The sequence below is a fragment of the Corvus brachyrhynchos genome, unplaced genomic scaffold (assembly GCF_000691975.1).
Source record: "Corvus brachyrhynchos isolate BGI_N302 unplaced genomic scaffold, ASM69197v1 scaffold1002, whole genome shotgun sequence".
Classification (NCBI taxonomy): Eukaryota; Metazoa; Chordata; class Aves; order Passeriformes; family Corvidae; genus Corvus; species Corvus brachyrhynchos.
The window spans coordinates 63300-89861 of record NW_008236758.1 but is presented as its reverse complement, the minus strand read 5'-3'; the positions used below and the strand labels follow the sequence as shown (position 1 = coordinate 89861).

At 37.5% G+C, this 26562-nt stretch overlaps 1 protein-coding gene across 3 annotated transcripts in view; it reads right to left on the bottom strand.

The window, feature by feature from the left end:
* Positions 1-26562, bottom strand: part of VPS41 (VPS41, HOPS complex subunit) — a 92888-nt gene that overhangs the window by 17709 nt on the left and 48617 nt on the right. For 2 of the 3 annotated variants that reach the window (XM_017727059.1, XM_017727060.1), the window contains 12 exons: positions 20197-20339; positions 17721-17850; positions 15905-16020; positions 14428-14484; positions 12177-12238; positions 11245-11326; positions 6257-6349; positions 5627-5754; positions 4570-4714; positions 3259-3300; positions 3101-3151; positions 1719-1856 (listed from right to left, as the gene is read on the bottom strand). In XM_017727059.1, coding sequence (XP_017582548.1) covers positions 1719-1856; positions 3101-3151; positions 3259-3300; positions 4570-4714; positions 5627-5754; positions 6257-6349; positions 11245-11326; positions 12177-12238; positions 14428-14484; positions 15905-16020; positions 17721-17850; positions 20197-20339 — 1187 coding nt within the window. The remainder of the gene's footprint in view (positions 1-1718; positions 1857-3100; positions 3152-3258; positions 3301-4569; positions 4715-5626; positions 5755-6256; positions 6350-11244; positions 11327-12176; positions 12239-14427; positions 14485-15904; positions 16021-17720; positions 17851-20196; positions 20340-26562) is intronic. The other variant, XM_008644626.2, reaches the window with a different exon arrangement.

Here is a 26562-nt window from a genome sequence, read left to right as displayed (position 1 = left end):
TCCTGCTTCTCTTCCAGCTTATTTTTAAAACGTTCTCTAAACTGCACTTGAATAAAAGTGGCTTACTTCTAGACAGCACAAATTATTTCTTCTTGATGAGTTTATAATTTCATTAGAGCAATAATGAGTGGATTTTTTCAGACAGAAATTTCTTTCTGTAATTTATACACTGTGTTGGAACTTGCTTAACAGGAACTGAAAATATTGGTAACTGGGAAATTCTTAGTCCCCTTTTCATTTTCTTAGAACAAAGATCTATATGTCACAAGAAGCATTACTATATGACATGCATGGTAAAAAGTATAATTACAGAATTATTAGTAGTATCTTTTCCTCTCTCTCTTAGCTTCTTACTGAAAGAAGTTAACATTTTAACATTAAGGTTAGAATGACACATTTTTTCTAACATCCTTCTGTCTTGACTTTGGTGATTACTGCACCACACCTTCCAGAAGCTGATGAGTCTCTGACCTGTTCTCACTCATAGCCCATATCTTCAGCAAAGCAGTGCCAGCAATGAGCATCAGTTTCACACAGCATTTTCTGCACCACCCATCACTAAAGATAGGAGGATGGATGTGCAATAACTAAAACTAATTTGCCTCAAGATTAAAAAATAATGCTGGTAAGGTTTTATACATAAAACCATGATCACATGAATAATACATAAGGCAGAAACTAAGAATCAGAAAGTTAAAAACAAGTAAGTCAATACTGTAGATGAAAGTTTCTGGCTGGAAACCTCTCAGTCTCACTGCCTAAACTAGTCAATCTCGTTTCAAGTAATGGTTTCAACAAATCCTAATTCTCCAATCCTAAGAAAGTATTTTCCAGTAGACAAAAAAAATGCAAAACAAGAGAGCTACCAGGAACAGTACTGCTTTTCTTTGGAATGTTAACCATGTAAAATACAATATTCAATATTACACCTGAAAACTACTCCACTGTGTCATCATTATAGCTGCATATGGATGAGCATCCTTTCACAAGGTCTGCTCTGCTCAGCCATTAACAGCAATAAATAAAAATAATAAAATACTGACCCATCTAAATGGGAAAACTTAGAATTTCCATTTGTTTCACAATAATTCAAGCAGGGGAAACAACTCAATATTGGCCTTACCTTTATGCATTTTGTAATTTAACAAGAAAGAGTAAGGAAGGAAAATAGAAAAAAAATATATATATTAGAAGGTAGAAACCTGGTACTCTGTAAAACCCAAAGCGTATTAGCCAGAGTACAAAGACAAAATACTTTTAGCCCTGTTAGTTCAGTGACTTGTATATATTATTCAAGAGAAACTTATGACCTTAGAATAAAAAGATAGAAAAACTACAGTTACAGCTACTGATTTTTCAAGATCTAACACTGACAGCTCCGAGATTTGGCAAAATGCTTGTCAATTTCTTGTAACCATAACCTATTGTTCAGTCAGGCTAAGCACTGATGAGTAGATATGCTGTAGCTACTCACCAAGTGTGAATTCAGAACTTCTGCATAAAAAATACGTGTCAATTCCTGCCCTGTGAGCTGAGAGAGGAAAGTCTCAGCTGTCATCAGCTCCGCAAACCAAACTGCAGGCGATGGTCACAAACTCAAAGGATCCCTCATATTGGCAGTAGAGGGCAGTACCAGACACAGCTAGAAATTCACAAGACTACAAGCTGCAGACCAGACATAAAAATCAAGGACCCGTGCTTAGATTTTTGGGGCTTACCTTCTCCAGTGGGCAGTGTGTGCTGTCTCTGAGAAATGGTAGTAAGTTTGGTCGATCATATTCAGCATAAAGGCTGATCTGTTTCTCATGATATCGTTGGCCTTTATGGTGGTCTCTTTTGAAAAGCTTGTGCAAATACTAGGAATCAAAAAAGAATCAGAATTCAAACCCACTTATTCAATATTATTAATGGAATAATAGAAACTCCTGAATTGGAAGGGAACCACATAGATAATCAAATTCCAGCTCCTGGCCCTGCAGAGGACAGCCCCAGGAATCACACCATGTGCCTGACAGCATTGTCCAAATACTTCTTGAACTCTGACAGGCTTGACACTGTGACCACTCCCCTGGAGTGGGAGCCTGTTCCAGTGGCCAGCCGCTATAGTGGGCAAAGCTTTTCCTAATATCTAACCCAAACCGCCCCTGACACAGCTTCATGCTGTTTCCTTGGGTCCTGTCGCTGGTCACCAGAGAAGAGATCAGTGCCTGCTCTGACTCTTCCCTTGTGAGGAAGATGTAAATAGCTATGAGGACTCCGCTCAGTCTCCTCCAGGCTGAACAAGCCAAGTGACCTCAGCTGCTCTTTGCATGGCTTCCCCTCTAGACCATTCACCATTTTCACTGCCTTCCTCTGTATGCATCCCTTCTGTAAACTGTCACTCTGTCTCTTGCCTTTGCAAAGCTCTTGGGCTGTGGACTGCACTTTTCATAGATCTGCTCCCCATAATCAGATCTCTAACCCATAAATCACCTCTCCCCCAGATGAATACCTGAGCCCTATCTGTAATGAGCACCAAGTTAAACTTCCCTCCCTAATACAGCCCAAGCCCACAGTCACACATTATATACTCCACTGACAGCATGTTCAAACCAATGAGGGGTTTTTGGAATAGCAGTGTGGAGCCACAGCCTTACAGTGATACTGTAATTTTGCACAAACAAGAACAATCCAACAGTGTATAGAAGTTACAGCTCCAGAAAGACAAGCAATTCACTTTCTCTATGGATCAGCAAAACATATTTTAGAGCTGCACCCACCAACCAACCCCAATTTTGGGTAGGGAAAAAGGAGGAATAATAGCAAGAAGTTATTGACCAGAAAAGACAAGTGCCTACAATGCAGTAAGGAGGAATATGTTAATAAGGACGCAGTATGTTATCAAATTCTCACAGGTACACATTTTAAGATCATTTAACTACTGTAAAGATTCTATGGCCATGCTAAAGGGCAAATTGGCAGAAGTAGCTACATTGGCTCTGATGACTTATGACATTTGAGTTCAGGTGCACTTTGACAGGATAAACACACCATAAAAGAGATTTCCAGCAAAGAGTTTATTCAGCTCAACTTGAAATCAGCAGAATATAGGAATACTTACCACGTGCTGTAACTCAGGCCTGTTTTCTAATTCTTCGACAACTCTGTCAATCTGAAAGAAAACAAACCTGTGATAAACATCCCATTTACAAGACTGAAAGAAGGACAGGTAATACAAGCTAGCATTGAACTGCCATGCCATGAATTTTTTATACTCACAGAAATTTTATCTTCATTATCCAAAAGCATGTCTACCGCTTTCTACAACAGAGAAAGAGAAATCAAGTAGGAAACAGGTACACACATTTTCTCACACTCTATATAGTATTATGCTTATCCACTGATGGGTGTCAGATGGATATTGCAGACCTACTCTTTTCAGCAACAGAAATTCAGAGAGCAATTTACATAACATCAGCATACCCTGAAAGTACAGCATTACAGTATTCTTCCAGAGTATTTCTCCTAAGTTTCCTCACTAATAGCAATAAATGCTGTGCACATACACTGCAGGTGAAGTATGCCCACTGAATCATCGTCAGTCACAAAAAGCCACTGCCAAATGAGGTAGAAATACTATTTTTCCATTTCAAAAGGGAACTACAGGGTGATGGCTATGCAAGAAACACACAGTTCAACCTTCCTTACAACTGGATTCCTCCAAACTACCTGCACAGCAATACCTTTAATCAGGAAGACAAGAGCATGTAAGCCAAGAGGCCACCAGGATTCAGGTTCTGCTTCCTCTTTCAAGAGCAAAATTTTACTTCACTTTCAAAAAATAACACAGATTCCTGATATGATTTATTCTGTGGGATTAAAAAAAATTATACTTTTTTTCTCCATGTAGTTTAGAATGGGCATACTGAAGATCATCACATACAGTAGAGATGGCTCCATATTTTAGCTCCAGTGCTTAAACAACTATTGCACTGAAAAAAGAGCAGATCTACTTGGTTATCTTCCCAGTGATCATATCAAAACTCATTTGCTTGGGTTTTATAGCCAGCTGGAAAGAAAGAAGACAGAATTCAGCACGGAATAAATACTTCCTGATTTTTGGAACTTAGGTTAATAACCTTGCAAACTTTCAGTAGCAGATTAATTGACTGTGGTGAAAGGAAAATGGCAAGTACATTTAATATATGCCTAAATAAATTCATTATCTCCTTTCTTTGACTTATTAATACTACTAGTTGATTCAATATACGGAAAGAATAACATGGTCAAATGATACTCTGTGTGAAATGATATTTAATGTTGTGACTGGAGAATCACAACAATGATCTCGAATCTAGCACTTTTCTCACTGAGAGTGACAAATGGAAACGGAAAGGAAACAGAAATGGAAATACAAAGGAAAAAAATAATCCTTGGGTCAATTACTTTGCAGTCTAGGCAAACAATCTTTCTTATCTCAGAATGTATCCAGAAGCAGCAAACACACTCTCTGCCTCAACACTAGCTCATTTATTTTTAATCTGTTAAAATATATGTAGTGGAAAGTGAATATAAAATCATTAAGATCACCTCTGAATCAAAATCCATGAGCAGAACAATTTTGTCTCTGATAGAACTGAAGAGATTGTGCTTATGGATCAACTGGAAGACGTCTTTGTGCCTCAGAGTTAGGTAGATTTCTAGGGCTCTGCCATAGCGCTGATCGTAAGTATACCTGATAAAAACAGATTATAATACATGTAATGTTACATACCTAAGTGTAGAAAAATCACCTATGAGAGAAAATATAAACATACTCTAGTATGTGAAACATTTTAGGATACTACTTGATTTTATAAATATCTAAATAGAGCTGTGATTCATTTTTGTTAAAGGGAAATAAACATCAGGCAACATTAATTTCACCTCCATTTATATTGGCCTTCATTTGTGTTCTGACCTGTGGTTTTCTGCATTTTTATTTTTCATTTTCAGCTCACGGGGAAGACACACAAAATGCTAGCCTTTCAATTCTTGGAAACCGATTGGAACACTCTTCAGAGCTAAAAAACATTGTTCTTTTAAAACTTTGGGGCAGATTGTAACATAGTAATAGACAGCAATTCTTCTTTCTTCAAAGAAGCAGTATGAAAATAACACAGTGATCAGGCTGAGAAAATCAAAGAGCTTTATCCCTGTACAAAGTGACCTAGAACCAGATCAGTTTTGGCACATTTTCCAATCACTTATTTCCAGCCATGCAGTAAACCTAAATGTACTACTACTTAAATAGTGGGCAAAACCCCTCACCATTTTATTTTCCCGTGGGTAATTCTGAAATGCACACTTCACAGAAGAGGTTTCCTCTGACAGCATGAAGAGGAATGCTAGCTATTTACTTTGGAAAGAGGAGTAGAAAATCCAATCTCATGCTTAACAATTTGCTTTCATACTCAATGTGAACTTTACAAAGAAGGGTAAAGAATTGCTAAGGTGTGCAATCAACAGAGTGGAGAGGAAAGAAAGCCAATACTCTGTAGACTACAGCAAAGAAGATTTCTGTTAAGAGAGCTAAGCAAATATGGATAAACTACAGCACCCTATTTTAAGTGCACTTTTTGTAACAGGAAATGAAAACTGTACTCACAATTCTGCAAGTGTTTGTAGCAAAGTCCTGTTCTGTGGATCTTTCTTCAGGTGATCCACTACAGCTTGAACTATGATTGTGTTGTTGTACAGATCTCCAGGCCACTCTTTTATTAGGGTTGCAAACCCCTAAAAATGTAAGAGATTGTAACAGAAATAGAAAGAATAGCCTAAGGAGCATTTCAAAACATCAAAGCTTCAGCTAAGCCTCTGAGATGACACCTGCTGTGCTTAACCTTTAAGGAACTTTCATGTGCCCACAGACATGTACAGTGCAGAACACAGATTTTTCCTTCTTAGGGCAACGTTATTAAGATTCATGAAGCTGAGTCTCTTTCAGGTGCTGTAGGCTTTGTGCATCACCTCAACCACTTATGCTACATTAAACAAACTAAAAGTAACAGTCTAATAAATAATCAATCTCACAGTATTTTCATGCTCTGAAGAACATTCTATTTATTCTCTTAAAATTAATATTCAACTATTAAATATTTTCATTATTGTGGAACTGTCCACTGATAATCTGCTTGAATACATCTGAGAATTTGCTGTCAGAATTCTACATTGCTAAGGATATTTGGCTGGCAATAACTATTGGACACATTGATGTGAACACATCAGGCTGCAGTACCTCATAGTCACTTTCCAAAAATTCATGCAGGACCATTTCGTAGATCAGAGGTTTCAAAACTGGATCTCGTCTTGGCAAGTAACGACTAATTGCCTATTGGAACAAAGAGAACAAAGTGTCAGACAGGGAATGACATGTAACATCCTGGTATACTGATAGAAAAAAAAATTGTTGTGAAACAAAAGAATAAAGCTATAAGCAAAACATGGCCCCTGGTCATCACCTGGAAGCCTTATAAACTCATACTTGTAAGCAGCACCCTGAAATGATTTACTTTAGGATTATACACATTGGAATTGTATAAATCATTTGAAAGAACTTTCATTTGAGAGACAGGTGGCAAAATACTAATTAGAATGGGAGAATCAGCCATTGTCCTTAAGAAACCAGTAGTCATTTAGAAAACAAAACCCATATAAGACCCCTCTAAATCCATCCATCCATTTCAAAATCCATTTTGTTAAGTCTTGGCCTCGTAAAAAGGTATAAGGATTCATTAGCTGAAAAATGTGTTGTAGTGGATGGACACCAGGCACCCAAAAAAGCCACTGTCTCACTTCCCTCCACAACTGGACAGAGGAGAAAAAATATAACGAAGGGTTCGTAGGTTAAGAAAAGATCCAGGAGGGATCACTCACCAAATACCATCACAGCAAAACAGACTCTCATTTGCAATAGTAACTGAATTTATTACTAACCAAATCAGAGCAGGATAATAACAAGTAAAATAAATCTCAAAAACACCTTCCCCCATCCATTCCTCCTTCTTGGGCTCTACCTCCTTCACCCCAGAAACACAGGGAGACAAGGAATGGAGACTATGGTCAGTTCATCACACGTTGCTTCTCCTGCTGCTCAGGAAGAGGGGTCCTTGCCCTTCTTCAGAGTGGGCTTCCTCCCACTAGGAGATAGTTCTCCATGAACTTCTTTAACTGAGTCCATCCCATGGGCAACAGTTCTCCACAAACTGCTTCAACGTGGGTCACTCTTCCATGGGATGCAGTCCTTCAGGCACAGCCTGCTCAGGTGTGGGCTCCTACATGGGCTGCAGAGGGATCTCTGCATCCCCTTTGTCCTCCATGGGCTGCAGGGGCACAGCTGCTTCACCATGGTCTTCACCATGGACTGCAGGGGAATCTCAGCTCTGGTGCCTAGAGCACCTCCTCCTCCTTCTCCACTGACCTTGGTGTCTGCAGAGTTCTTCCTCTCTCATATTCTCACTCCGTTCTTCTCTGGTTGCAATTACAACTTTGCAGTAACCTTTTTTCTTTCTTTTTAGATCTGTTATCACAGAGGTGTTCCTATCATTCCTGATTGGCTTGGCCTTGGCCGGCAGTGGGTCCATCCTGGAGCTGGCTGACATTGGCTCTGATGGACATTGGGGAAGCTTCTGGCAGCTTCTCACAGAAGCCACTCCTGTAGCACCCCCACTGCCAGAACCTGACCATGGCAAGCACATTATATGTGTAATTGTGCATTATGACTTACTTTGGGGTCACCACATTCTATGAAGGGCTATTTTTACATACCCAATTGAAAATTAATTTGAAAGTATATCTCTCCATTGAAAGGGTGAAGACGTGATCTGTTACTGTATAGAAGGTGTTAAGGAATTGCATTCCAGCAGGCAGAAGATGAGAAGTTGCCAGAATAAATCAGCTCATACTCTAGAATTTCAGCACAGCATCTAATTAGCACTACTATTCCACGCAACTAGAGGCCAAGATTATTTCCACTCACCAAAATAAATCCTACTGCTACCAGCCGTGTCGGGATTGTAGGGTTTGTAGCTGAGGGACCAGCACCAATGAAATTCCTCCAAATGCTCAGAGATGTTGCCTGTTCCCCACTACTGTCACATGGTACAATAGCATTTTATTACTGAAGTTGCTTGAACAAAGCAGGAGAAAAAACATCTCACTACATTTTAGACCTCTCCTCTCCCTGTGCTGTTTAGGCTTGGCCAGTTTTTGAAATGTAGTGCTGCCAACATCAGCTCCCACCAGCTGTCACAGAATTTATCAGTTAACTCAGGGCATAGTCTTGCCGGCTGCTCTGAGGAATCATATTCCTGATCCCTTCATAAAAAGTCTCTTCAGACCATAGAGAAAGCAAACTGGACATTAGCTGGAGACTCAAAGGCAGAAGACAATCTCCAATGGCAGTTTTCACTCCCACTTTCTACCTTCCTGCTACCTTCTAAATGAACAACCTCCCCCAACAGACTGTTACAACTCTTGGCTGCAGTTTGGCCACACAGTGAGCTGTGGAGAGGTGCCGTTGCCTTGTTGTGTGTGAGCCAGGCTGCTTTGTGAAGGAAATTTCTCCTGCCCCATGTCCCATTGCTTTGAAGAAAAAACATGGCCACCTCTTGCAGTTTGACCACCATGCTCAGCAAAGACTAAGCATACAAGAAGCACGTAAGAAGCATACAAGTTATTTAGTTATTTTTAAGCCTTGGCACAAAGGTGAACTAAGACCCATGCTGGAGGTTACAAACTCTTCCTGTTTTATGCTTAAGCTGCAGTTAGGGAGCAAGGTCCGACAAAAAGGCTTCTGAATCAGACTGCCTTTGTACCAATTATTGAACCATGCAGTTAAAGTAACTTTAAATAAAAAAAGGATACTATACACAAAAATATTTTCTTCCCTTGTTTCTTTTCAAGGGAAAAGAAACTGCTTTCAGACTTTCATCAATAAATGTTAGGATGAGGTATACACAAGAAAGCCCATATAAAAGTTGACATGAGATAGACTAAACCATTTCACCAATAAGCCAGAACAACAATTACTTGTTTCTCAAAGGATATCTAAGAGATGAAAGAGCCTGTCAGGCTAGTGCTGCTCTCTGCTATGCCCACTACAGTCAGGTGAAGTCTTTCAAATGTCTTCCAGCCTACGTTTTGGTTAATGCACTGCTGCTGCCAGCTGATCATCCTGCACCACTGCTGAAAGTCACTGCTATCCCAGCAAACAGAATGGAACGTATCCCTCATGCCACAACAGCCAGCACTCACACAGTTTGAAACCTTCCTTTGAATCCATCCACCTTCCTCAGCTGTTTGAGCTGAGACATTAGATTTTATACTGAAGTGCTTGAGCACAAGCATGTAACTCCCTCAAGCCACCACTGCTGGAGGAGGAGAGGAACAGATCACTGCAAGGCTCTAGAATCTTGAAACTTCCACAATGAGGTTTGCTAGATGACATTCACTGAAGACATGAGAGACATCAAGATATCAAAATGCAACCTTTGGTAGCCAAACAGGACCACTTAGTACGGAACACTCAAAAACCCACTAAAATCACATGCAAACAAAACACTCACCCCACAGACTTTGACACTGGGATATCACTAATTCCTCTGTGCAGGAAGGAAATTTTAAGCCTTTAGTTTACTGTCACCTTAGTTATTGGCAAATCACGCTAGATTCGAAACATCAGATTTCAGGCAACAACTTACATACAGCGCAAATTCTTCCAAGAAAATTCTCTTTTGAAATAAACTCTGTTTCCACATCTCAAATAGTCTCCTCATCAGGGCTTAAAGCCATTATAGGCCAGTTACAATACGGTGTTTAGTATGTGCAAATCACATAAGTAGGTAAAAATTCCCCATAAGTGATCCCAAGCATTACAAGGACCCTTTCAGTTAGATCTGGCTTAATTTAGTTCATCCTTTATGATACTCAGACATCTTCAGAAATCTGGGAAAAGCTATATGCGACTGAAATACTGAAATAAGGTGGGCATTTTCTAGAACTGCAACTTGAAGCTGAATAATGGAATGGACTGCATCTCATGTTTTTCTGAGAATTCCTGGGCCTAGGCTCTAAGAAGAAAAAAGATATTCTAAGACCTGAAAACAGCCAACTGTTTAGAAAGGCAGTAATTGAGTAGAGATGCTTTTGCAACAAACCTGCAAATATTTTTATATTTTACTGTCTGCTGGATGACATAAGTGGAGACAAGACAAATATCCTTTCCAGACATTTGCAGCCAAAAACCAAAATGAACCCCAAAGGACTAAGAAGCAGAGTATCAAAAATTCACCTGTACCTGCATTCAGGTCCTTTATTGGACTGAAATAAAGAAACAGAAACATAGGTTTTCATCTTCCAAAGTAGTAAAGAATGCACCAAACCACAAAGAAGTCATACTAAAGGCAAGGCTGTTTTTGCACTGGAATGGCTCTAAAACAGAAGTCAGACATTTCTGCAGTTCTTAATGCTGAAACACTTTTGGTCTTTGAACAGAATTAAATAGCTCAAAACCAGCAAGGGACTGCATGCTGTGAGATCTTAATAATATCTCCTTTTTGGCTCATTGAGTTTGAATAGGAAGACATAAAATTCAGAAGTATATGTACATATGTTACCAAAGGAAGTGTGCATAATGTTTTCAATTGGTTTAGCAGTGACAGTACTATGGCTTTATGTCCTGGGCAATTTATTAACTGAGAATCTCACATTAAATGTGTACTGTTGCAGTAGCTGGCTTGTGACTAGGGAAAACACAAGACAGTGCAGACTGCTCCTCTTTCTTACCACCATTTCTAGCACATAGCATAGGTCTTCACTGTTGCTTTGCAATTCTTTGACACTTAAAGTTGCAAGGGACCTGGATTTGCCAGAATGACTGGCACCCACAGAGTCTATTTTCCTTAAGATTTAGGGTAGGATTTTTAGGACATACTGGAAATGAATGAAAAGTAAATGGGAAAGATGTATTTAACTGTGAGCATCTTTGCAAGTAAAAGCCTCGGGGGTGGGTCTTTTACATGGAAACTGCCAACAAGTAAAATACATAGCACTATGTCTCCAATCTTGTTTTAAGACTATACACATCAATTGGACAACTGTCTAGAAACAGAAATCTGGGGCAGAAATACCAGATCAGGGCTATTAAATGTGATGCTTTAGATACTTGGTCAAAACAGTCAGTACAGCATACAAGTTACTTGAGTGCAGACACAGAAATTAACTTACTTTAAGCTGACCTATTTCTTTGAACTTGTAAACTTCAAATTCCCAGAGTTCTGTGTTTTTGCCAAGGATTTTCTGGCACTTTCTGGAAGGAAAATGAAAGAGATGAGAACAAAAGTAGGTACAGAAAGTCATACAAATGTGACAGCATTACTATAAGGATTCCTTTCTTATTCTCCTTATCATGACACTTGCAAGAGTGACTTATTTTGGTAATCATCACTTTGAGTATGCCAGGTTCTCCTCCATTCAAGCCCTAAAATTGTGTTGCATCCAAGAGGACTAACTGCTTATTATGTATTTGGCCTTAGTGATTAGGGCCATATTAGCTTTCACAGGATCATAGAATGGTTTGGATTTGAAGGGAGTGTAAACATCATCTACTTAAAACCTATACACCATGGGCAGAGATGCCACCCTCTCCATCAGCTTTATGAGTGAAGTTTTTAAATCTCAGCTGAGAAAAACTGAACAGTTAAAAAGATATGCTTACTCTTGCACATACATGAAAACAAAAACCTTGGGTAATTTCTGATCCTTACTTTAGATTCTCATACTTGACATTTTTGTTTATACCCATGCAAACCCAAATTATTTTCTGATGGTCTTACATGCAATGACACACTAATAAATTTAGTTTATCAAAATCCAAAGAAAACCTTAGTTTTGAAAATCTAGTGTGACTTTGAAAAGTCAAGACTTACCTTCAAAATATATGTCTCAATTCCAGTTAAAGTTTACATTAACTTTTAGGTCACTACAGGCAAAACATATACAGCACTGCAATACATCTCTATGTTTTGAAACTTCAGAAACTCCAGAACACACAGAAAAACAACATCTGTAAATACTTCAGAAACAATAATTTGTTTTTGCTTTTTCCCCACACACAGACACACTTCAGCCAGCAAAGAAGATCTTTAATACTAGGTTACCGAGCAGCCAGGTCATACTCTCCTTTCTCCACTAGGTGATTTATATAGGCTAAGCCAATGTCCTAGAGGGAATAAAAATAGAGAGTTAGTTAAAAAAGTTTGGAAGTGAACTACTTGACTACTGCAAGAACTACCATAACAGCGGTGCACACAGCTGGAAAATCAAGGCTCTGAGTGTATCTCCTGATTCTCCTTTACAAGTAGGGCCCATAGAACAGTCAACACAAAATACTTCCATAGACTGCTCACAGGGCTCTTTTAAATATTTCTCATAACCTCACTGATGCTGAGAAGTCTACCACCCCTAATTATTAAGGATTTTTTGAAATGCATAGCTGATCTTGCAGTGCTTGAATTAGTTCAAGAAGAAAACCATCAGTCATTGTATAAGATGTTCTTTGTCAACACAAAGTTTGCAGAGGAGGGTAAAAAGTTGGTTGAGAATATAAATCCTAGTGCTGCTCAATAAAGTGCAGGAATTACTGAGAATTTAGCAAGATTATTAGTTGTTATTACATACTAAATTTCCCTTCTCAACAAGTCAGTTGTAAAAAGTTTCTCGTAGGCATTTAATATATATTAAAATCTTGGCATGAGCCTCCTGCTGTAATCTCAACACTCACGTCCATTTTGACACAACCCAATGTACTCACTGCATAACTTAAGAATCGCATCACTAAAAAAAGCACATTGTTTCTAGAAAGAAAAAAGAGGAAAATAGAAAAAACAAAGCTGTACAATGAAAAAGAAGTCCTTGTTTCTTACAAAAAATAAACATTGGCATCTTCTGAGGCACAACATTTTTTTGATCAATATGAAGGACAGTACTGATCCTAGTAGAATACGAACAGGGGTATGCAACAACTTCAACTGGTCAATCTATGACAAAGTTAGAAAAAAAAATGCACATACGTAAGATTTTAGGATTTCATTACACTATAGGAACTGCCTTCGTATTTTCAACTTCATCGTTCTCAAGAAAGAGACTGAGAGAAATCTTCATTCTCCTGTGGACCAGCTTCCCAATGAGCAGAGATGTATAAGGAAAGGATGTAGATCTGGTTGTTTAGGATGTCTGTGCTCTGCTCAAAGAGGTGCAGAGCAGCAGTGATAATTACTGCCATCTGATAAACCCCCAAGGCTACCAGACTTGTCAGGTATCCTGAGTGTGGTGTCACTAGGTAGTGAGAGCATGAGTCGTTTTAAATCAGTGTACCACTAATCCTGCACTTAAGGATTGGTGTCAACATTTTGTTTCCTCAACACATTCTGTTGGCTTTTGCTTTAGAGACCAAACTCTCAAAAACGCTTGTATTTCACTGAATTTAATCATTTATTGCAGAGCAAATTTCTGCAAACCACAAGAAAAGCTGTGGGGTTTTTTGGATTTAGTTTGTTTTCTGTTTGTTTGGGTTTGTTTTCTTTCTTTCCTCCAGGACCTCCTTTAACAATTCTTTACATCTTTTGCAAGGGTCACAGAGCAGCTTTGTTAAGTGCAAACTCTGTGATAGGTATGCCATTTAAATCCTGATTCAACTTCTGGACTACACAAGAATAAAAGTTTTTTAAGACATACTGATATACAGCGTGCTTATTACATCAGTAATCTGGCCAAAGAAATTAAACACATCTTTGAACACTTTGTACAAATTTCAATTTAAAGCAGCAGCAGTATTAGTGAATTCAGACAAAAGCAAACAAACAAAAGCTAAAATCAGTGATGCTTTTGTGTCTATTACATCATTCCCCCTTTTGTTTTAAACACTGATACCCTTTGTTGCTCTGTGAAAGGAACTATAAACATGGGAAATGACTATACGTGAGAAAAGGAGCATCTCTTAAACTCTTTACAAAACCCTGTCACATGTACAGGGTATAAGTTAAGGAGAAATTTGTCACTGCTGCCTGCAATCTCTAATAGTGCAGTACTGTTGTATTGTGTGTGTTACTTCAAACAACAGTAAATTTAATACAAAAGTAAAAGCAAACAAAAACCCCTATCAGCAATCAGAGAAATGGAATTATCTTCCTATCAGTGACAACAGCACCTTCATAAAATGCAGATCCTTTCATGTTTCACAGACTAACACTCCTGTTCTGCAGCTGAAACCAAGAAAAATCAGATGCTAGTTGGAGTATGCCTAGCAGTTATTGCCTGGTGTTATAAAAAACAGGGAATTTATTTGTTGCTTCTTACAGCATTCTAAAAGAAAGAAGATATTTTGTTTTGAATAGAAGTTTTGAGTCTTACCAAAATCTTGTGCTTTTTTATCGTTTTCTGACTGATCTCAGCTGCCATCAAAGCTTCCTATATTCAAAAAGGAGAGAACAGAGATACTAGTCAAATACACGAACTTTCAATACAGAAAGCTCTAGAATTGTATAAATCAACTGTTTTTCAGAGTAGGGTGTTTGAAGCACTAGAATTTTTAATGCCATGGTTGGATGAACAGCTTTGAATTCATACCCAAACAAAAGCAGTCAAGCAAAGAGAAAACTACTTTTGTTTCCATCTGGGTTCACTCTACATTATTGTATTAAGATCAAATCACAAGATTACAACAAAACACACAATGCAATCAGATTTGATCATTTTCAAATGAGACCACTTCACTACCAAAACCCGTGAAAAAAATTAACAGGAAAGGGGGTGAATGGGGGGAGGCTAACTTCCAGTTCCCCAGCCCAAATGTCTTCTCCAGTCAGAATGATTTATATTTAAGTGTCATTTGCTGTTCTACCATTTTCAAATGTACAGAAAAAAAAGCTGGTGCTTTTACAAATAAAAATGAAACCTTTAAGATACATCATAACACGCCTATCTACTAACTTGAACGGCTTTCATAAAGGCACACACAGAGCTGTCACTTGCAAATTACTGGAGTCTTCAAAGACCAAGTGCCGTGATTTACATATATTGCAAAACTGCACTCATCGTACAAGTTTGCTATTCAAATGCAAAAGCATCCACATGGATTTAAACAAATCTGCATGAGAAATATCATGATTATATTAGCAAAAGCAATACATGCTGAATGGCTTTTCCACTTCTTTTTTTTTCTTACAATGGGCACACAACAACACATAAATAAGAATTTGCAAGTTAACTTTATGCATCGTAACCAATGTTCTAAGTCAATAAACGTAGGACATTAGCATTCAGACCACTGTGTGCATGTTGATATGGTATGTAAGAATTTATTATTATTATTTTAGGTTTTTAGATATACATACTTAAACACACCAACATTTATGCAACCAAATGTTGTTTTTTTCCAAGAGAGCTGTATACCCTTGTCTTTTAATATTGGATCAGCTTTATTGTGAGCAACACTACTTTCAGCATGCGCAGCTACAGTTCGAGCCCATAGTATTTTACTTTTCGAAGCACAGCTCATTAATTAACTCTTCTACTGTTCTAAAGCCAAAACCCAGCTTTAATAATTTTCAGTGTCACCTAATACATTTCATAACTGATGATGAGAGCAGTATTTTCAACATCTAATTCAGCTACCTCACTTGGGTGAAATTCTGATTAGTTGTTTCAGTAGTAAGACTAACTCTGTAAGAGATGGAGGGATGCATAGTTAACTCCCACCCTTTACAAGCATTTAGTCAATGACTGTAGAAACAGAAACTGTCCAATCCAAATGACCTAGCAAAATCCATCATCCTACTCCAATTTCCAAACAAGGAAAGTCTGAAGGAAAGAATGATGTAAAAATTACTTCGTATTTCTTCTTTTCAAGAAGCCAGTCAATGTGGTCATCTTGGTCCCGCTCTTTAGCCACAACCACATCTCTTGGGCTGATGATATAAAAAAGTGATTCACCTTCCGAATACTCTGCAAATGCATACACAGTTTTACTATTATTATATTTTCTTTAAGTAAAGTTCTGCTTTTTAGTACACCCTCGAGGGGAATTTAAAAAGAGGAAATGCAAGGAAGACAGCAAGGCTACTCCTGCAGGACACACTTGTTTGGCAGCTGTATTCTCCAATAAATTAAAACTGGTTTAAATGGCAAAATATCTTTCAAAAAATCACTACAGCTTATTGCAAATTCTGATTCATCCACTATGTGTAAACTTTATGATGGTTTAGAACCCATTATTATACTTTTAGAGGACTATTACACTACACAGCCTGCAATAAACTTATCCTTCCCATCAAGGTCAAGGCCATCAAAAGCATAAATGATAGATGCCATAACCCCTGGGGATACAGCACATCATTACAGCAATGCATTTGCAATGCTGCAAGTTAAGGCTGTATGTATAATGTATTTTCTTATACCATAAGCCTTTATTTTTGAGTAAACTCAAAGAAAAAGTACTAAAAGGTAAAATCAAATGCAGAAGATGACTGTTCTGAATAGTTACCATTTGGACAGAACCATGAAGAAACACCAATACTTTGTAAGTACAGAAGAGAAAACCACTCACTGTCCAGATCAGTTTCTATAAACGCATACAAATACACTCCTGAAGTGATAAGCAATTCACAAAATAATGCTTGTCTTAAAGCCATACAAAACATTTAGACTAGTCAGGTAAATTAGAATATTCATAAAGCATAAAAGTACAGCTGTAGACATAAATGTTCTGCTTTGGAAGATGTATAATGAAACCCCAATTCTATTGATAGCAGCACAGGTGTTTTTGAGGTCAGGAGGAGATACACTGTATTTCTAGTGGCTTAAGGGCATATATGTACACAGAGAGGTTTGCCAAGCCTATGATTTGAAGCATGCTGCCAGAGGAGATGCTTAAAATTCAGATTCATGGATTTTAAAAGCCAGAAGAAATGCTTCTGTATAACACAGGCTACATAATTTTCACCAAGGAATTCTGCATCAGCTTTGCCACGCATTTTTCTGAACTGCAACATATAGATCAGAAAACTAAAAGATGGCGTATGTTGTGCCGGGGGTTAATGTCCCTTCCTGTTACATAATTAAACCTATCTTCTAGGTGGAACTTGCCAAAATCCAGTTCCTATTCACTCAATTTTATCAGTTTTGATGTCTGTTATATAACTGGCAGCTTTGTCAGTACAGGGAAGCTAAATATCAGTGTGCCCCTTTTAAGCTGACCCAGGTGCATCTTACTGTTGAAATGACACTTATTCAACCTTTCCCTCTAAAGCAGCTTTTCCAAACATTGTGCCACTCATTTCGTTATTCCTGAAGCCCTTTGTGTAAAAAGCTCCTGTGGATCACATGTTGAATAAATCTCCATCAAAGATATTGCCTTCCACAATAATGGACATTACATGAGATATATACTTCTGCCTTCTCCAGTATGTCTGACCTAAGAGATGGCATTAAAAATCATGATGTTTAAATACACAAATTTGTTTTCTTTCATGTGACCAGTTCTTGTTGATTTCCACGCTACACTTTGGTGTCATAAGCAGTTACAGCTATTCAAGGAGATGACAAAAAAAGGACATAAAAATGAAAAAGGAGGCTAAGTGCTCCCAAATTAAGTATTTTTTAAGCAAGGTATGAAAACAAAACAAAACAATATTGAGAATACCTACCTAGATGATAATCACGACATTCGTTTTCCTGAAATCCTCGTACTGTTAGTGCATCAGAAGAGATTTCTTCACAGGACTCAGGTAGGGGTTGTACAATATCGAGTCTAGGCCTTGCACAACACTCCACTTCCTAAGAAAACAACATCTTAGTTGCTTCCTACATTATTTACCTTAGCAATACCAACTGGTGGTCATCTACAAACAAGGCTGAAATTCAACAGCTGCAAACATTCACAAAGATCCAGTACTTTGCACTGGGTACTCAGCTGCAAATCATACAAGTTGCAAAGCTGTGCTCCACAGAGTAATTGCATCTGGAACGCAAATGAAAGTTACTCCAAGTAATCCAAGTTACTCTTGGATTGCTTCTGTTGAAGAGATCAGTGTGGAGAAGGAGGTACAGACAAGACATAGGTCTAATCCTATCCCTGAGTTTTCTCACTACTTTTCTGCTCTTGGTCACAGAAGTTTTCAGGGCTATCACAGATGATTATCAGTTGCTTCATTCAACAAGCAACAGAACAATTTAGAACCCATACCCAGTTGGGCTCATGCCCTGAAGGACAGAGCTCTGAGTCAATGATATTCTGGTATCAAGATGAATTTGTTTTTGTTTTTTTTAAACTGGCGTTTGATTTTAAGCAGACAGCAGCAGCAGGGAAAAATTAATCTGAGAATAATACAAAACCTTTGCTGTTCTGAGGAACTTAGAGTAAATGAACTTTCAAGTGCAATGTGGGTAGTTATGGTAAGATGACATCATGGATTTTCACCTTCTGTCCAAAGGAAACTGCTGTCTTCAACTAGCTGCATTTTTAATTAAGTCAAGGACCAAGACAATCCTATATTTTCTACTTCAGGCTGTGAATTATAGCAAAATACCGAATGAAAGAGCAAGGACATACAGAAAGTGAATTTAAACAGCTCTAACCTACCCATTTGGAAGTAGCACCACTTGCGTCTTTTCTCAATTTAACTGTTCCATGAAAAAAAACCCCAAAACAAAAAAAACTTTCAAAGCAAGTTCAACTGAGATCCAATTTGTAATAAGTAGGAAGCTGTCATTTGCAAGCTGTGAAATCAAGTGTAGGAAGACCAGTGTTCCTTGTAACCAAAGGACATTTCTAGCGAGCAACAATTCTGCTGCAAGCTCAGGCAGTTTGGGCTCCACACTATCAAGACAAGTGAGCCAAGACACTAAGGAGTTCCCATCACAACAGGACAAAGATGCACCATCAGAGACAATCATACTTCTGTTCCTTCTACAGCTACTTCTCAGAGAACTGAGAAGTTAGTGAAGTACAAAATTTGGAGTTTGTTTAAAAAGCTAATTAAAAGCAAATACATGAAAAAAACTTTTTCCTATGTTCAATTACCATTATATCACCTGAAATTCCCTTTTCATCTTTCTTTCCTAAAGCAATTAAAATGACTTTAACCTTTAGCAGTCACTACCTCCTTTATACTAGCTCCTTTTTCATTAACAGTGTCTTCCCAATTTCCTTGCTCCCTTGCATTTCAATCCATCTTTTCCTCTCCCTTCTTATCCCATATGCCGGCTTTCCTTTTTTTTTCACCAACTCTCCCACACTAGAGGACTACTGCACTGACTCTTTTGGGAAACACTGCTGTGACATTATTTTTGTCCTTAATATAAATAAATAAATAATAATCTGACATCCTGACGTAGAACTAGAAGCTAACCCCATTGATTTCAGAAGGCTCGAGCATTTGTTTGAACCTACAGCATTTCATTGCCTAGCAACTTGTGCACCCAGTTTCTTAAGGTTACTATGGTGATGGTTGTCTAACGAAGACATGCTTATCAAAGAGATGATCAAGAGCATCTGCCATTCTCACACCACAGCTTCAAGGATTTCCTCCACTGCCTTGCCTTTTATTTGGCAATATGAAATCAATGTTGGAGACAGACACAGCACTTATCCGCACACAGTGAAAACGACTGACATGAACTCTAATTTCTACCTATCCACGCATGGATCTGGGTGTACACAACTACAGATCTTAGAAGGGAGACAATGATGCCACTCGCTCACAATCATTCATTTCACCCCGCAGTAACTCTTATTGCTTGACTTGATCAACTTCACTACTCTCATTTCCTTTGAGATGCAGTGTCAGCAAGCTCCTCTTATGGCTAAACAAGATTCTTCATTTCTTCTGGTGCAGAAACATCAGGAAGAAAGAGAGAAAAGGAGATAAAAAGGGGCAGGGGAGAAGAAAGGAAGGAAAAAGAAGCAAGAAGGGCTAGCTAGAGACCTTCTCTGTGTTCTGCAAGAAAAAAAGGAACCCAAACATGATTTCTGAAATGTAAGCACATTAGTCTTCAACATCACCTCCACTAACCTTGTTTTATAGATCAGAGAAGTTTCAAGAACTGTTCACTACCAGCAGACTACAAATTTTTTCTCAGATAATCAGATAATTTGCATGACTAGTTTAAGGCCCAACTCACAGGGCAAATTAATGTTGTGAAGAAACTCTGAGATAAAAAATCTACCGTTTTTTCGGAGATCTCCTTTACGTATGAAAGTATAACAAGCTGGTCACAGATAGGTGCAAGTCCACTGATGTAGAATTCAGTGTCAAATTGGAAAACTGAAATACAGGAAAGAAAAACAGACTTAAAAAAATGAATGTGTCTGAACTACTATTAAGAAAAACTCACTGATTTTCAGTGACAATCAACAGCATACAGCAGCACTTCCGAGAGTTGAAGACTCAATACATATAACAAACCCACAGATTTCCCAGTTGGATCAGATGAAAATCTACATTTAACAGATTCAATTACATTAAAGCTTGCAAAAAGAAATGTTTGTGCTCCAGGATATGCTAGAGATTAAATATTTTAAATGAAGGCTCAGTCTGATTTTCAGTAATCACATTGGAAAAGGAAGCAAAACCAAAATCAAACTCAATAAAACAGGCAATAACTAGTACAACTTCATTGGTTTGCATATTCCCAGCAAGTTCATGTGGCCATAAGAGAATCGCACCTGCTACATCTATTGGTATGATATATGAAAACACAAAGATCATTATTTATTGATCATCACTTTAAACATCACAGAATAATTTACAGATATACTCATTACAAAGAAAACACAGTTCATAGTATCTTTTCTTGTTCATAAAACTGAAAACATAATTTTCTAAAATTGGTCTTGAAATCGAGATAGCTGTATGAGGATTATTCAAGAAAGAGAAGAAAAAACAGAGTGCTGAACTGTATTTACAAAATGACTTACTAAATGAGACCTCTACCACAGAAACAGCTATTTATTTTTCTTTGGCTGGATTTACAAGGCACCCCTTTTTTGAGAGCTCCTCTCTCATGGGGCCCAAACCAGGAATTATCAAAGTATTTACATTAGAAAGCCTTGTAACTATAAGCTTTAAAAAAAACATCAGATACTTCATTATTTTCTTCCATAGTTTTAGGAGAATCTAAGCATAAGTAGGAAATAACATGTTTCCTTCCTTACTGTTTAGCGTATTACATTACTAATATATATCTATCTATCTACTGGAAGTTACTAATTATTTTAGCAAGGCAAACAGAAAATACAGCATAAAGACATTAAAAATAAAGCTAATTTTCTTTAACTAAGATAATAAGAAGGAACGGGAGAAATAACTGTCCTCTCACAAAGGGAGAAAAAATACAATGAAACAGAGTACATGTCTGACATCTGTCTCTCAACGAATAAGCAAGTACTGCTTTTCTTTTAATGACTGCTAACACTTTGACATCACTGAGGGACCACACTACAACACAAGGGTAGAGCATTCAATCCATTCACAGAGAATAGGCTCACATTTGTAACCACGTACGTAATTATCTTGTTCTAGCCTACAACACCGATGAGATTACTTTGACTGTGTCACACGTTGCTCTCAGTGATGATTTAAAAAAAACCAGTTCAAAACCAACTACGTATCTTATTCTCAGTTTACAATTTAGTATTTGGCATTTTAAAATAATATGGAAGGCAAGAGGAAAAACATGGAAAAGAAAAAACAAAGTGAAATCCATAATACTATCAAAGAAACTTCAAATTCAGCTTTATAGGAGGGCCAAGAGAAGGCTCTCAAAGGCATGTAAAATACTGTGGTTTGTATTTGAAGCAGAAAACAGCATGGTGAATTATCATTAATCCCTTATAATGATTATAGAGACAGCTTTAAAATCCACGTGTGTTTCTTTGTCTTATACTAGAACTTCAGTCCCTTTGCCAGTGAACATGCTTGCAATGCCCAATGTAATGGTGTATTTAAGACCAAGCAGAAGTATTGATCTGTGAATCAAAAATAAACAAACAAAAATCACCACTTCAAGTTTTATTTTTGAATAGAGTTTAGTTTCCTTGGTTTCACTTTCAGCTTTCTCTCAGCTCATCCTTCTCAAGAGGCGTTGTTGAAACACAATGCTCTAGCTCTGCTGCTACAGCCCTGAACAAAGAAAAACTGGCGTAGACAGTGCTTCTTGACCTGATAAAAACCTTTGATGCTGTAATCAAAAAAGTCTTACCAAAAAAAGAAGATGGAAGTTATAGCTGCACAGAACAATAATAGGTTAATTTGACTTACTCTCTGGACACTGTGTTGTGATCAAGGAGGAAAAAAAATCCAAAATAAAGGCAGTGCAGATATGCTGTTAATTTGAAAAGGATCCAAAATAATTAAAACAAATGTAGTATTGAAGTAAACGGAAATGACTGAGGTATGGCCACGTGTCATACATGTTTATGCCTGTCATAAGAGAAGATAGAAGATATGCTGACAGTGGACCTACTCCATGTTCAGCATCTATGTACAGCTGTCAAACAAATTACCAGGAAGCAAAATGAAGAAACCTGTAAACCTCTTTTGCTGCTCATTAAATGAAATGTATGAAATACACCAAACTACAGAAATGAAACAACATATGCTACATTATTTACCTAAACTGTATAAAACCACGTTCTCTGGGATTTAAAGATCCACACATATGCGACACACTGAAACTAAAAGGAGTCTATTTTGTTTAGTCAAACCTCTAAAAGCAGCCCCTGCTTTACCACAGCAGACTTTAGAGAGTAATATTTTGGTTACAGTCAGAAGGTTTTACCTTTGATTTCAATGGGCACAATGTTTCAACTAAAAGCATTGGTGGTGGAGATACCATCTTGAGAACACTTAAGGGTAAGCTGCACTGTGGCCTATAACAATGAATACAAATTTTGCAGATGTTTTTAGTGTGCTAGGTAATTTATCCAAACCAAAACAATACAAAATGGCATGCTTTGATTAGCTATTATCTTATGCATGGAGTTGCACTTGATACAAAAATATAACTTTTTTTTCTTTTCTGACAGCATGTGAATTCAGTTCCAACTAGAGGACAAGAAAAGGTCCCACGTAAGTATCACTTAAGCATCAAAGCTGATTTTCTGAAAAACTCTTTTTTTCCATTGAACCGAGAAAATTTTGTTAACCAACAGGGAAAATACTCAGTCTTGAAGGACTTTGGGGCTTAGAAATTCTGAGGTTTGATAACAAAGAAGTCAAAATCTTGAAGAATTTTGACTCATTTTATGAAGAAATTTATAAAGGATAGGTTTGGTTTTTGGCAAAACAGATGAACAAAAGTCTAAGTAGAATCAATTATATAACTAGGTTTGGGTTTTTTCTTAACCTTTTTTTGGCTTCTCAGAGTATAGCAGACTTGGTTCAATGAAGTGTTTGCATAAATCACCTTATGAAGTACATTTCCTGATCATCACACTCATCAATTAAGCTTTACAGTCTGTGTATATAAAGAGACATATGTTGGTACATTTCCCATTAATCTCAGTTTACAAACAAGAAAATAAATATTCCGATGTTTTCAGATTGAAATGTGCAATCTCGATGCATGATTCTCACTTGCCATGCAGGTGTGAAGCTATTCCCTCATAAAATATACAGGTGTGTTGTTACAAACATAGCCTTAAAACATGTAATTTTAAAACCAGAAATCTGCTCTGTGGGAAATTTGGTAGAATGCAAAGGGAGACAAGTATTCAAGAGACATTGCTGCTTGGCTGGTACCTGGAATTAACCTGAGATTCCTCAGACAAAATCTGGGCAAAAATAAATTGAATAGAAATTCTCTAATCAACTTGAAGTCTTTTACATATTTCTGGTGTTAATCTCTATTTTCTGCTATCATTATGAGGCAGATATAAAGTACTTCTCCATAAAAGTACGTAAAATCCTGACAAGGGCAAGGAAGACTAAACGACTTATTTTCCTTTCAAAAGGCATTATATTAACTGAAAATTAGTTATTAGTTATTTAGCAACCAGCCTTCTCATGGGTTCCAGTTGAGGAAGGGTTCCCTGTTCAGACCAGAAGCTGTGCAGCATTACAGCTTTTGTACATGCTTCAGAAGTGAGCACAGAGGTCAAGCACTCTTTAAAAAGGATCACAATGGCATTTAGTCCACGTTAAGCCTGTAATTCAATACCAATACTTTCTAATCAATACACTACTTCACAGCAGTAGCTGACAGAGCTAAACTGATAGGATCTGCTCAGCTAACATATGTTTAAACCTAAATAGAAACACTCACTGGAGTTTATCTTTGACACTGAATGAAGACTCACAGAGGCAATGAACTGTAGCAGAAACAACAGCAAGGTTACTGAAGAAAAGCACCACTAATATACTGAAAGATGTAAATAAAATCAGCAATGTCACATGGATCTCAGTGCAGGAGACCTGTATAATTAATCTATTTTCTCTTACAGGTAATCACAGCATTATCTTCTTTAAGATAAAACAGCTAGAACAGTTCTGTGGTGTAACTCTCGCACATTTTGGGGTGTCTGGTTTAGCATCACAGTAGGTACTGTAATTATTTTCCACCTTGGAGTAAGTATAGCTAGTTCTTAAGACAGAAACAGAAGATGAGGAGGTACGTTGTTAAACAGGATCCTATGCACCTAACTTGCAATGCAGGAAATACTGTTTCCTTATTCACTGGACTGCAAAGTACTGAAGAAACATTTATTATCTACTAATGCCGTCACAGTTATCTATGACACCACCATGGAATTTAGGGGCCCTCAGAATGGCTCTAAACCAGCATAAACCTGAAACTGTTGACACATGAGAAAACACTGTTTTATCATAGACTCTATATGTATTACCATGATGACCAGAGAAGCAACTATGAAGCTTCCTGCTCCACTTCTGATTTTCTTTCCAGGTAAAAAATTGTAAAAGCAGGAAGAAAAAAATCAAAATCCCCATACCTCTAAGCATGACAAAAGTAACTCTGTGTTAAGAAAGTCTGTTGACAAGATCTTATGACTCAAAATATCTGAAGGATACTCAGTTATCCTTGCATTGAAGGATGATATTCTTGCCTTGTATAAATTCTTTATGCAAGTATAAGCATCCACTTTGGGTATTAGTGGTCTTGCAAAAAAACTATACTGGTTGCAGGTCTGATATAAAATCAGACCTTCCAGCTATGCCTTTGAAAAGTAAAGTTGAAATAAAATTGAAATAGATGTTATGGCATGACACACTGCTGTCAAGAAGACCTTCTCTGTGACTATATGAAAGACAATTTTAATTTATACTGACATTTGAACAAACAATGTCTCTCTCTTTTCCCTCCCAATCCTCCCAAGTTCTAATGAGTACTGTGGACAGCATTTGGCAGTGCAATTTCAGTGCTTTGACCTGAAACCAGAAAATAAAATCTCAAGCACATCATTAACAGGCTAAGTGAGATAAAATACCGGTCCTCTAGAATACAGAGAAAACTACAGGCCAGAAATTTTACGACGAAAAAGTTAAATCCACAAAAATCTTTATCCTTCATGTCTGCACCTAAATAGCCCGATGACAGCTTTTTATTTTTTTTTTAATCAAGTTCCAATAAACAGTCATGTAAGACTAGCACCATCCATATAAACATATTATAGCTGAAGTAGAAGTTGCCCCTGTACACTTGCCAGTATGTGACCAAACCCATTTAGTTATTTTCAGGCACCCCACCAATCTCTCAGTATCCAGAGTCCCTGCAGAGTTTAAGTCTCCTAGCTGATTTTCAGAAGCTATTTTAGAACAGTCCTTTCCTGAAATCAGAAACCAGAGCATATATACACCTATGCCATGCACCATTCCAAACGGACATGATTCAGGATGTTGCTTGAACACTCTATCTACAGTCTCATGTTATTACAGTCAAGGGAGCACCAAAGCTTACAAACTGTTGCCCACTCTGGTCTGCAGAGTCAGAGGGCCTGCTTATCTTCCCAGCACTACCAGCTCCTAGATACTTCCTTTCCTCAGCACATGCTTCTGGGGACAGTTGTGACTTTTTGTTTACATCCCCACTTCCCTTCCAAATTTTCTTTGAATTCCACTTTACTTAATACACACATTTTGTCATGAGCTTTTCCAATAATTAGCAATAATAAAAATTTATTCACATCACATGAGATAGAAAAATAAGAAAGCAAATGAAAATATAAAATTCAGAAGCCAAGAAAGGAAACAAAAATAAATAAAATCAATTTCCTAGCACTATACCAGAGATTTTAAGGGGAAAAAAAAGGGAAAAATGTTATAAGTAGTGTAGTCAAACAACATATAATCAAATAAAGTAGCATCTATTTTCTCTTTACTACTACACTGTAGTAGTAAATCATTTAACCAAGATGAAAACCCAAGTTCTCTAAAGGAAGTTCACACAAGTATCTCTGATTTTAGATGATCCCAGAACTTAAGGCTCTCTATACAAAAACCCTCACACCTATGCAAGAGGACATTATGACAA